Consider the following 13,579-nt stretch of genomic DNA (forward strand, 5'->3'; position numbering starts at 1 on the left):
CCACCCTCCCTCTACCACTCTATTTTCTATGATCAATTGTTTATTTTCCTTGATATTATATGCTCTGTTCCTTTTATTTATGTGCCACATGTGCAAAGTGTTTATCTTATTGCCTCATTTGTACCTATGCTTTATTTCAATCTGATTCTGTAATTTAATACTGTAAAGCACTCTGATACTCCTGGGTCCAGTCAGCGCTATATAAAACCTTTAAAATAAATACATAAATAAATACATTTTAAGGGAGCTCTTTCGGGGGATTGATAAAAACATAATAATCATCACATAGGTGAAACTGATGATTTACCAATGCTTGTTTTTATACTTGTACCACTGCCAGCCTGCAGTCCGAGCTTACAACGTTTCTTTATTGCGATCACCCTAATATTAAAGGTTTTTCATCATTGTACCATAAATAAAAGTTCTAACAGCATTAACATACTGATACAAATATTATCTTAACTGCAGACAATGCTCTTCCCAGATTCATAATGTGATACAGTACACTGGCAGCTCCTTGGGGAAGAGGGATTCAGCTCCTACACCAGCCTCAGCTCAGCTTCTGGGGGGCTGCAGCTCCTACACCATTCCCAGCTCTGCTCCTTGGGGGTGGAGGGGGGGGGGGAGGCTGCAGCTCCTACACCAGCTTCAGCTCTGCTCCCCAGAGATAGAAGATCGGGAAGAGCCTGTGTGTGAAGGGGGCCAGGGGGAAAGTGTAAAGAAGCTCCATGGAGTCCGCATTGTACAGGGACAGCCGCCCCCCCTCGTAGTCCAGATAAACACCTAGCTTTCGGGGCTCCTCACAAGGAGACAGAGGGGTCTCAGGAGAGGTGAGAGCACAATACTGACCATTCCACCTCCTCACAGCCCACACTCTCCCCTCAGGTGACCATGTGATCCGTCCCTTCCTGTTCACAGACTCTGCTGCGACCCCCACAGTCCATCCCAGCCCCTCCTGCAGCAGCTGCACCTCCCAGAAATGTCTTCCAGAGGTGAAACTCTCGCTACCCAGCACACAGGCCCAGGAGGTGAACCTCTTGGGGGTGTCCAGCACTGGCTGTGGTTCGTCTGTCCCTACCACATGTCTCCCCCCTTCAGATAGGAGGAGCCGAGAATGTGCTGTGTCTGGATCCAGCGTCACCATCACTGCAAAGAAGAGATTCAGAATTAGAGATTTAATGAGCACAAAGAACGTATATTACTGTTGGTTATATTTTATATTAAGGTTATTGACACAAGGCAAAACTATCTGGACAGCACCTACCTGGAAGCATGCTGTACTGCACTAAACAGTACCTATCCTATAGGGGCGCACTGTACTGCACTGTATAATAGACTGCACTAAACAGAAACTACATGGAAGGACCACACTGCACTGCACTAAACAGCACAGCAACCTTTTGTGTTGTGTGTACTAAAAATGATTTGTCAGTAAGGTGCGCACTGTACCGCACACTGCACTAGACATCACCTATCTGGAAGGAGTGCACTATACACTGCAGTAGACAGAACCTACATGGAGGAGCAGAGATCTGCTTTATACACAGGTGTATTGTGGAAGGAGTATCAAAAAAGAGGCCCTACATATGGAACATGATGTGGATGTGTCAAGCCAATACAGGAGTTCATCAGTAGACTGCAGTACAGAGTACAATGCAGAGTGCAGTGTGCTTGAGAGCTCATTGTGCTGAACAGAACACTGTACTAGATGGTGCAATACACTAAACAGCACAATATACTACAGACAGCGCTGCAGAGAGTACACAGCTCTAAGTTACCCACTGTCCTACATGGGAGAATGCACTAGACAGCACACTATAACGCAGAACACACTGCAGAGTACATGGCTGTAAAGTACCCACTGTTCTGGATGAGAAACTGCTATAGAAAGCACAATATATTACAGAGCACACTGTAGAGGGTACACAATTCTAAAGCACCCGCTCTTCTAGACGGTAGACTGCACTAGACATCTCGCTGTACTGCAGAGCACACTGCCGACAGTGCACCCTGCTAGAGTGCCAATTATACTAGACAGTACACCATGTTAGAATGGTCTCTAACCACTGTAGCAGATGGTAAACTGCAAACTACACTAAACAAGCCACTGTACAAGAAACGTACAGCATATTGTACACTATACTAGACAGTCAACAATACGAGACAGTGCATTGTGCTACAGTAACCATTGTACTAGATAGTACACTGTACTAGCGAGCCTACTGTAAGGAACAGTACAGTTCACTGTACTGCAAGGTAGACTGCACAAGGCAGAAAGTGCAGTTTGGAAGAGTCCCCCGTGTACTAGACAGAATATTCCTGCACCAAACAGTACGCTGTGCTAGAGCACCCACTCCAGTAAACAGTACGCTACTAAATGACAGACTGTACTAGAGAGCTCTCGGTACTACTGTCATATCGTTATGCCTGACCTCTGTCTAGGGACAGGGCAGGCAGGTAGGAAGGGGCGGGGGAACCAGAAAAGGAAGCAGAAACATACAAGGTGAAACGGGTTAGTAGTAAGATGGTAGCAGGGCAATAAAGAAGCACTACCATAACGCTCCGACTCCCGAGTTTCATTTATTGAGGGGTGCGACACTGGCGACGAGGGTGGGATCCCTACACACCCACTGAAACAAAACGCAGCCCCAGCCGTCCGTGCACGGCCCTGATCGGCGAGTCTGCAGCCCGTCACCTGACAGCGCGAAAGAGCGCGAAAAGTGAAGATCGGCGTCGGGAGCTGCCGAGAGCGTGCAAACCAGTGAGGAAAGTGCCTTAAACACGAGATCTGCAGGGGAGACAGGCAGCTTCAGCGTCCCCCCCCCCACCAGGTGTGAGCGAGGAGGATTTCAGGCACCAGAAACGGCGCGAAGAGGTCACAGACGCCCAACAAAAAAAAAAACGACCCCAGCCCAGCGAGTGAACGCAAAGGTGCAGAGAACACTGGGGTGAGTCTCTCATTGAAAAATTGAAAAGCAAGACCATTTAAAGACATTTGCAGTGAAGCAAAGCTGGAATAGAGCAAAGGTGGGAAGCAAGGCCAACAGTACAGCGTCCCGAGAGGCGGCCATTTTGAGGTCAGGGGCTGGCCATATACGCCCCATGACTTTGACATGGCGCACATTTTGAGGTCAGGCGCCATCATATTTTCAGCCCCTGACCCACAAAAAGGAGCGGGAAAACCCATAACCACTAGATATCAAGCCACAGGAGCTCACGAAGTGACAAGGATAAATTAAAATGTCTGTTCCTAGCTCCACAAGTACCTCCGGAGGAGCGGCGGCGGCTCCGACCAACCCACCAGGCCCAGCTGCCCCAGGCAACCCAGTACTGGCACCCCAGGCACAAATGGGTGTACCTTATCTGCGGCCACCAGAACCCCTGGAATTAACGCCCGGCAATAGCATGGGACCCAAATGGAAGAGTTGGATTGAAGACTTTGAAGATTACATGACTGGGTCACAAGTACAGGGCCCCAAACAAAAGCTCATAGCCTTACGAAACCTAATAGGTAAAGACGTCGCGCAGATCATTAAAGAGTTGCTGAATGCAGCCACTGCCCCTTATGATGACGTGAAGGAAGCCCTTAACAGAAGATTTCTGCATAAGCGAAACCTGGATTACGAACGTTACATGTTCAATCTAGCCACCCAAGAGAAAGAGGAGCGCATGTGTGATTTCATCGTGCGCATCAGAAGACTAGCGCGTCACTGCGAGTTTGACGACTTCAACACTGAGGACGCACTGCGACTCTGCATAATTGAAGGCTGCCAATCAGAGTCGCTACGCCGGCGACTCCTAAAGAAACACTACACCCTTGAGGAGATCAAGGAACTAACAAGGATTAATGCCCAGGCAGAAGATCACGCGAAGAAAATGGAGACCCACAAGACAGAGAAAAGAACAAGCTTTCCGAATGCAAGCGCATAAGGACACAAGACACTAAACAGACTCCCACAGATCAAGCAAACCCACTCATTTTATGACCTCCAGGAGGACATCATCCCGACAGGAGTCACGACCCACCAAGTCCAGCAAACCAGCGTCAGCGTGCTACCGGTGCGGACAGGACTACCCTCACTCAGGACAATGCCCAGCCATTGGCCAGCGATGCCATCGCGGTGGGAAGGAAAATCATTTTGAGACAGTTTGTCAGGCCCAACGGTCAAGGCGAAGGCCTTCAAAATCCCGGCATGCCACGCGACATCATGTTCGCGCAGTAAAGGGGAGGGAAGGACGCTACTCCAGCTCATCGAGGTCAAGTGCCCGGTCAACAAGCTCATACCGATCACAAGGCCGATCAGCAAGCCCATATAAAAATAATAATAATAAGGCATTTATTAAGCGCCTGGTTACACAAAACTGTGTGTCCCCGCGCTCACTGCAAATGCAGACTCATCCGGAGGAAAATATGGAGAGATGACAGAAGTTCATGTTTAGGGAAAAGGTGGGTTTTCAGTTTTGCTCTGAATCTCGTTTCAGAGGGCTCCATCCGTAGATGGATTGGTAGAGCATTCCATGACTTAGTGACAAGGTAGCGGAAGGATTTTCCACCCATTTTGGCTTTTGTGATGCGAGGTATTTTGAATAGCATCATGCCCGATGATCTCAGATCTCTGATCGGGCGGTGAATGGTGATGAGGTTTTTGAGGTAGCTGGGACCTTTATTATGGGCAATGCGATGAGCATAACAGAGAGATTTGAATATAATTCTTTCTCTAATTGGTAGCCAGTGAAGTTTGGCAAGGGCATTTTTAATGGATGTTTTCTTCGGGAGACCGAGCACCAGTCGGGCTGCTGAGTTCTGTATGCATTGGAGTTGGTGCAGTCCCTTCTGATTTAGACCTAACAGGAGAACGTTACCATAGTCCAAGTGAGGAGATATCAAAGCATGAACTATGGTTTTTCTCGCTTCAGTTGGCAGGAGGTCTAGTATTTTACGCAAAATTTTTAAGGTGCTGAAGCATTTGCTTGTCACTTTGTTTACGTGAACTTTGCCTGAGAGGTCGGCATCCAGCATAATGCCTAGGTTTTTCACTTTCTCCACTGGCAAGGGTAGTTCTCCTAGTTCACTAGGCCACCAAGCCTGGGACCATACAGATATCACTTTGCCTACTATTAGTACCTCTGTTTTGTCTCCGTTTAAACGGAGGCAGTTGTTGTCCATCCAAGTTGCTATCCCTAACATACAGTTGGAGAAGTTGTTAGCTAGGTCTCTGCTGTCTGGAGTGAGTTTGAAAATCAACTGAGTGTCGTCAGCGTAGCTGACAATGCCCACTCCAAAATTCTCCGCGATGCGTGCCAGGGGTTCCATGTAGAGGTTGAATAAAGTAGGGCTCAAGCTAGAGCCCTGTGGAACCCCATGGCAGACACTACGCGGCGAAGATTTGAAGGGTGGGCAGTGGAGTTGGAATGTCCTGTCAGTAAGGTAGGACTGGAGCCAGGTGAGGGCCAGATCACTAACTCCCATGTCTGATAGTCGAGACAGCAGCGTTGAGTGCAGCACGGTATCAAACGCTGCACTTACGTCCAATAGGACCAATGCTGCTGTCTCTCCCTCATCCACCAACTTCCGAATCTGTTCGGTTGAGTACAGAACAGCAGATTCAGTTGAGTGGCCTGATCTAAACCCTGACTGAGAGGGATGTAGGAGAGATTCTTTTTCCAGGAACTCCATGAGTTGTAAGTTGGCCACCTTTTCTATAATTTTGGCACAGAAAGGGAGAAGCGAGATTGGCCTGAGATTTTGGAGCTGAGATATTGGGATATTTGGCTTTTTTTTAAGGGTATAACTTGGGCAGATTTCCAGTTTTTCAGGACGTGGCCTTCTTGGAATGATAAGGTGATCATGTTGCTAATTTGATCTAGCAATATGTTTTCCATGACCGCTTTACATTGTTCCGGGGGGCAGGCGTCCATAGGGAATCCTGAGCCAATTCCATTAATAATTTTTAATAATTCCTGTTTGTTTGGGGTCCTGAAATTGGTGAGGAGAGATTTTGAAGAGGAGGATCCTGGGTTGCAATCAATGTTGGTTATTGTATTAGTGCTACTGGAGAAGGTAGCATAGATTTTTTCAACCTTGTCCACGAAGAAATCTGCTATCTGCTCACATATCTCTGTGGAGTAAGTATCTTTGGTATCTAGGCGTGACGAGTTGGTAATTTCTCTATAGATACAAAAGAACTCCTTCGTAGGGTTTTTGGATTCCACAATTCTGCTTTTAAAATAGACGCTCTTTTCTGCTCTTACCAATTTTTGATATTTTTTCAGTTCGCTTCTGTAATTTTCTTTGAGTTCCGGAGTGTAGTTTTTTCTCCATTTCCGTTCTATGGATTTGCAAAGGGCCTTGGCAGTTTTGAGTTTTTCTGTGAACCATGGGGCACTTTTAGATTGTCTGGTTGGCGGTTTATTAGTCCATGGGGCAGTTTTGTCCAGGGCTTTAGTTAGCCAAGATTCATTGTTGTCCCAAACTTCCTGTAGGGAGCTTCCTTTTAGAGGAGGATGTTCAGTTAGTTCATGTAAGAGAAGCTCAGGAGTACATTTTTTAAAATTGCGGCGCCTATAAGGTGGTAGTTTCGCATGGGTGTTGTAGATATGTTTTCCAGCAATCTTAAACGGCACCATACTGTGGTCCGACCATATTAAAGGGATGGGCGGTAAACTGTTAATGCCTTCCCAGTTGGCAAAAATGGGGTCTAATAAATGTCCTTGTTGATGCGTGGGCAGAGTGGAGAGGAGTTTAAGATCAACTGAGTTAAAGGCATTCAATAGGAGCTGAGCTTCTTTAGAATGGCTATCCTCTAGATGTATATTGAGGTCGCCAAGGATGATGACATTTTGATGTCTGATGGCGAGCTGGGTTGCAAGTTCAATCAGTTGGCTACAAAAGGGCATCGCTGTACCCGGAGGTCTGTATATAAGTAAGCCTATGATTGTGGTGGTATGATCTATTTTAATGGTGATTCTGCCACATTCACTGTCAGTGATCTTAAGTTCAGTTAAGGTGCATTCTAGTTTTTCTTTGCAAATCATTGCCAGGCCTCCCCCTGTTGTTTTTGACCCTCAAAGTCGGTCTACAAACTCATATTGATCACAGAGATCTACGTCCAGCGAATCATTATCACACACACCTATGTCACAAGACAGTGACGAATACATCTGTATGGTGTCGGACCCTGACCACCTGAAAAGATACCAGAAACTGGACATCAAGATTGGAGATCACCCAGCCAAATTTGTCCCTGACTCAGGGGCATCACTAAACTATATCTGCGCGCTTGAGTATCAAAACATGAAACCACGACCCAAGCTAGAGCCAGCAGCTGTCCGCATACTCACGTGGATGTCAAGGAAACCACTTCCATGCTTAGGTCATTTCCACACGACGCTGTCATTCAAAGACCGGAAGATCCCAGCCTACATCCATGTCGTGGAAGGACCAGATTTAGCCGACTGTTTGCTCAGCCTGCCGACAGCCGAAAGACTAAGACTAGTGGAACTCCTCTACATGATCGAAGATGCTCCCGACATTGTTGCGAAATTCCCAAATCTCTTCAAAGGTCTAGGGAAACTCAACCACTTCAAAGTGAAACTGCACATCGACGAACGCGTGACACCCGTCGCTCAACATCATAGAAAGGTACCCTTCCACCCACAGCAAGCTGGAGATGACGAACTTCAAGACCTTCTAAAAACAGACATCATCGAGCGTACGTCAGGACCTACCCCATGGGTGTCACCGGTCATAGTGGTCCCCAAGAAAGGACAAGACAACAAAGTACGACTATGTGTGAACATGCGCGCGCCCAACACTGCCATCGAGCGGGAACGCCATCCGGGGCCACACATAAGTGATATGATCACGCGCCTCAATGGAGCTACAGTATTCTCCAAGCTTGACCTTAACAAAATTTATCACCAGCTGGAGCTCCATGACAAGTCGAGGTACATCCCGACGTTCACAACGCATCAGGGACTTTTTCGCTACAAGCAATTACATTTTGGCATCTCTTCAGCCGACGAAATTTTCCAAGAGGCCATCCGGCGAGTCATACAAGGGATTCCTAACGCTTTCAATTACAGCGACGACCTGCTCGTCTTTGGGAAAGACCAAACCGAACATGACACTGCTCTGGATAGAGTATGCCATGCATTGCTGAACGCAAACCTGACTCTAAACGCCAACAAATGCGAATTTCACAAGAACACTCTGAAGTTCTACGGCCACATCTTTTCCAGAGACGGAATGAAACCAGACCCGGAGAAAGTATCTGCACTGGCTGACACCCCGACACCCCGAGATGTTAGCGACCTCTGTTCCTTCCTTGGAATGGCAAGCTACTGCTCACGCTACATCCAAGACTACGCTACCATCAGCTACCCGCTAAGAGAGCTCACACGTCAGGGTCAATCTTTTGCGTGGTCTACTACGTGTGAACAGGCATTTGTCGAGATCAAACATGCTGTAAGCTCATCTATTAATCTTGCCTATTTTGACACCAAGAAAAGAACAGAAATCACAGTTGATGCCAGCCGGTAGGTCTAGGTGCCATCCTGGCACAATATCGAGAGGACTCAGATCAGCGCCACATCATTGCGTATGCCAGCCGCAGCTCCACAGACACTGAAAAAGCTTACTCCCAACCGGAGAATGAAAGCCTGGCAGTAGTGTGGGCGTGCGAGCATTTCCATCTATTTGTATACGGGAAGCATTTCACCATCATCACAGACCACCAAGCACTCGTTTGGCAACCCCAACGCCAAGATGCCACCACGCATCGAACGATGGGGACTACGTCTCCAGGACTACATCTATACCATTGTCCACAAGCCAGGGAAAGCAGAAAACCCAGCTGACTATATGTCCCGACACCCCCAACCAATCACTGGTGTCGCACACTCTCTGGCAGAAGAATATATCCATTTTGTCGTAGGCACCGCCTGCCCACCTACAGTCCCACTGGAAGCCATCCGGGAAGCATCAGCACAAGATCCAATCCTGCAAGATGTCATGGACCGTATACGCAACAATTCCTGGCGCCATGTCAAGGACACATCTCAAGAATCCAGTCAGCACATCCAGGACCTGATAGCATTCAAACATGTACAAGACGAACTGTCCATCAGTGACGACGGTCTACTCCTGAGAGGGGGGAGGATTGTAATCTCACAAAGGCTACGTCAAGGGGTGATCAATCTCACCCATGAAGGTCACAGAGGCACAAGTGCCACAAAGAAGGCACTGTGGGAACGTGTCTGGTTCCCCACACTGGACCAGATGGTGGAGACAACCCTCAAAGACTGCATACCGTGTCAACTGGTGAGCCGTGAAGAACCACCCGCTCTCCTCCAAATGTCAGAACTGCCAGAAGGAGTATGGCAACAAGTCGCCATCGACTTCTTCGGTCCATTAGAATCAGGTCAATATATCATTGTTGTCATGGACGAGTACTCTCGATTTCCATTTGCACATCTAGTGTCATCCACCAGAGCAACCACAGTGATTCCAGTACTCGACGAAATCTTCGCAGCATGGGGCATCCCGCTGCGAGTCAAATCTGACAACGGGCCCCCGTTCAACGGCCATGAATTTACAGAGTTCGCAGAACACCTCAACTTCAAGCACCAGAAAATCAAACCGTTATGGCCTCAAGCCAATGGCATGGTGGAACGCTTTATGGGGACTCTGAAAAAGGCAATTCAGCAAGCGGAGTTAACTCACCGAGACATCCAGCAAACCCTGAATGAAGTACTGCGGGCATACCGCACCACCAATCATTGTCCGGCCACTGTGATGCTAGGAAGAACTCCCTGCACTCGCCTGCCCATAATGAACAGCACACTTCAGCCACGGACTGTAAATATTGACCATGACACATTAGTCAAAATAGACCACGAAAAGAAGAGGAAAATGAAGGCGTACGCAGATCGGCGCAGACGAGCCAGAGACACCGACATCCAAGAAGGAGACTGGGTAATGGTCCGGAGCGACCGGAGGACAAAAGCAGACAGTCGTTATCTCGCTCACCCCCTCCAGGTGAGCAGACGAAAAGGAACTATGATCACAGCAGAAGCTGACCACAAACGGATCACCAGAAACATATCACACTTCAAGAAGTGCAATCTCAACCGTCATCATGAGGCCCAGTCATGTGAAACCTCCACTGACTCAATGAGTCAAAGTGAGAACAGCGACCGAGGTCACTACAGTCCAGTGAGATCTGATAATGCCACGGATCATTACGCCAAGACACCAGAGCAACTGAACCGCCCGAGACGACAAGTTAGAAGGCCAGCACGACTCATCGAAGAAATATAAGAGACAGTAAGACTTTGTACAAAAGGGGGAGGTGTCGTATCGTTATGCCTGACCTCTGTCTAGGGACAGGGCAGGCAGGTAGGAAGGGGCGGGGGAACCGGAAAAGGAAGCAGTATTATACAAGGGGAAACGGGTTAGTAGTAAGATGGTAGCAGGGCAATAAAGAAGCACTACCATAACGCTCTAACTCCCGAGTCTCATTTATTGAGGGGTGCGACAACTACAAAGCACACAGCAGACAGTATACTGTGCTAGAGTACCCCCACTGTACTAGCGAGACCACTGTGCTAGAGGGCCAGCTGTACTTAACACTGATAGAGCAGTCACTGTACTAGCAGTACACTGTTCTAGATGTTACACTGCACAAGCTCACCTACTATGTTATAAGTATTTGAAGAGAACACGACTCACTCCAGAGGGTACCGTATCACCGGAGCCACGTGGGCCTAGACTAGGCGAAGAGCTATGTATTAGGTTTCTTGCGAAATTCAAGGACTGAGGCGATGGCTCTGATGTGCAGAGGCAGGTTGTCGTAGGCTTCGGGAGTGAGGCAGCCGGAGGCACAACTGCTAGTTCTGCGTAAGTAGGGGATTTGTGCACATAGGAGTCTGGCGGAGCAGAGGTGTCAGGCAGGTATGTGGAAGTTAATGCGATTGTTGATAGTAGGTGCGGTGAAGTTGTGCAAGGCTTTGTACGTGTGCATTAGAAGTTTGAAGAGTGCTATTTGTGGATGGGGAGTCAGTGAAGGTTTTTGTGGTGGGGCTATGTGGAAACGGGGGAGGAGAGCCTGAGTGTGAGTTTGGTAGATGAGTTTTATTCTTTTAGTCTTCTGCTCAGCTGTGCTTTGATTCTTGCGTAAAGAGGGTTGCCTTAGTCCAACTTGCTGGTGATGAGCACCTGGGAGACAGTTGTGGGGGTGTTATAGGGAAGCCACTTGAAAATCTTCTCGAGCATCCCCAGTGTGAGGAAATAGAAGGCAGAGACTGCGCTCACTTGTCCTTTTATAGCGCTCTGATTTTCGACTGAGGTTCTTTGCATGGGTGGTTGGGTTGGGTGTGGGTCCGAGACCACCAGGTAGAGCCCCTTAGCGAGATGTGTTTACTGAAGATGACTTCCTCTGTTTGTCTGCATTGAGCACGAGGTAGTTTTTCATCAACCATGCAGGTGGAGTTGGTTCAGGTGTCTGTTTTGTAAGAGAGGATGAGCTTGGTGTCATTTGCGCAGGATATAACATTGATTCCATGGGTGCAAATGATATTGGTGAGTGGGGTCACGTAGACGCTGAACAGCGTGGGTCTGAGTGAGTACTCTTGTGGAACTCGGCACAGGAGTTTGGAAAAGGCCGAAGTGAAAGGAGTCAGGCTGACCAACTGGGTGCGGAATATGATGAAAGAGCAGATCCAGCAGAGAGCTGGTCCTTGAATGACGGCATCATGTGGTGTTAAATCAGGATCAGGCGGGAGATGGTATCAAAGCTGGTGACGTGGTCCAGAAAGAGGAGGGCAGTGGTGTTTCCTCTGTCTATGATCAGTGAGATGTCGTCGGTGGTATCGATGAAGGAACTTTCAGTGTTGTGATTGGGTTTGAAGTCAGGTTGAGCGGTGCGGAGTGGGCTTTTGATAATGAGGAGGGCGGCTAGACGTTTGTTCATGATCTTCACCTGGGAGGGCAGGAGGAAGATGGACCGGTAATATACTAGACACTCAATCAATCAATCAATCAATCAAAGCATTTGTATAGCGCACTACTCACCCGGAGGGTCTCAAGGCGCTTAGGGGAGGGGGGGTCCGCTACTGCTCGAACAGCCAGGTCTTGAGCTGCTTCCTGAAGGCGAGGTGGTCCTGGATCAGGCGAAGGTGGGTCGGGAGGGAGTTCCAAGTCTTGGCGGTGAGGTAGGAGAAGGACCTTCCCCCTGTGGTGGCTCTTTGGATGCGGGGGACGGCGGCGAGGGCGTGGCCGGTCGATCAAAGCTGGCGTTTGGGAGCGTAGAAGTTGAGGCGGCTGTTGAGGTATCCTGGGCCTAGGTTGTGCAGGGCTTTGTGTGAGTGGGTGAGGAGACGGAAGGTGATTCTCTTGTTGACCGGGAGCCAGTGCAGGTCTCTCAGGTGTCCGGAGATGTGGTTGCGACGAGGGATGTCCAGGATGAGTCGTGCTGAGGCGTTCTGGATCCGCTGGAGTCTCTTCTGGAGTTTGGCGGTGGTTCCGGCGTAGAGGGAGTTGCCGTAGTCCAGTCGGCTGGTGACGAGGGCCTGGGTGACCGTCTTCCTGGTCTCGGTGGGGATCCACCGGAAGATCTTGCCTAGCATGCGTAGGATGTTGAAGCACGACGAGGAGACGGCGTTGACTTGTCTGGTCATGGAGAGGGAAGAGTCCAGGATGAAACCCAGGTTGCGTGCGTGGTCTGTTGGTATGGGTGCGCTGCCTAGGGCGGGGGGCCACCAGGAGTCGTCCCAGGCGGAGGGTGAGGATCCCAGGATGAGGACTTCCGTCTTGTCCGAGTTCAGTTTCAGGCGGCTGTTCTTCATCCATTTGGCTACCTCTTTCATCCCTTCGTGTAGGTTGGCTCTGGCGGTGGCGGGGTCGTTTGTGAGGGAGAGGATCAGCTGGGTGTCGTCGGCGTAGGAGATGATGTTGAGGTTGTGCTGGCGTGCGATGGCTGTGAGGGGACTCATGTAAACGTTGAAGAGGGTTGGGCTGAGCGAGGAGCCTTGAGGAACGCCGCAGATGACTTCGGTGGCTTCTGATCTGAACGGGGGAAGGCGGACTCTCTGTGTCCTTCCGGCGAGGAAGGAGGTGATCCACTCCAGTGCCTTCTCCTGGATTCTGACGTTGCTGAGGCGCTGTACTAGGGTACAGTGGCAGACAGTGTCGAAGGCCGCGGAGAGGTCTAGGAGGATGAGGGCCCCTGTTTCTCCGTTGTCGAGCAGGGCTCGGATGTCATCGGTTGCTGCGATCAGGGCGGTCTCGGGGCTATGGTTGGCCCGGAAGCCAGATTGCGAGAGGTCGAGGGATCCATTTGTCTCGAGGAAGGCGGCCAGCTGCTTGTTGACTGTCTTCTCGATGACTTTAGCGGGGAACGGGAGCAGCGAGATGGGTCGGTAGTTCTTGAGGTCGGTGGGGTCGGCTGATGGTTTCTTTAGTAGGGCGCTGAGTTCGGCATGCTTCCAGCTCTTCTGGAAGGTAGCGGTGTTGAAGGAGGTGTTGATGATGTCCCGCAGGTGGGGTGCGATGACAGCGTCGGCCTTGTTGAAGACGTGG

The 13,579-nt window shown here is 49.4% G+C and overlaps 1 protein-coding gene across 2 annotated transcripts in view; it reads right to left on the reverse strand.

Annotated features, from left to right (window-relative positions):
- Positions 1–286: 286 nt before the first annotated feature.
- LOC147724987 (E3 ubiquitin-protein ligase TRIM39-like) overlaps positions 287–13,579 on the reverse strand; it is a 147,833-nt gene continuing 134,540 nt past the window's right edge. The window contains exons 6-7 of one of the 2 annotated variants that reach the window (XR_015309943.1): positions 578–1,146; positions 287–539 (exon numbers count right to left, since the gene is read on the reverse strand). Coding sequence is in view for 1 of the 2 variants with exons in the window: in XM_086966466.1 (XP_086822592.1) it covers positions 638–1,146 (509 nt within the window). In the remaining variant the exon portion in view is untranslated. Of the gene's footprint in view, positions 1,147–13,579 lie in introns of both variants that reach the window. The other variant, XM_086966466.1, reaches the window with a different exon arrangement.

This window comes from Lissotriton vulgaris, chromosome 4_1 (genome assembly GCF_964263255.1).
Source record: "Lissotriton vulgaris chromosome 4_1, aLisVul1.2, whole genome shotgun sequence".
Classification (NCBI taxonomy): domain Eukaryota; kingdom Metazoa; phylum Chordata; class Amphibia; order Caudata; family Salamandridae; genus Lissotriton; species Lissotriton vulgaris.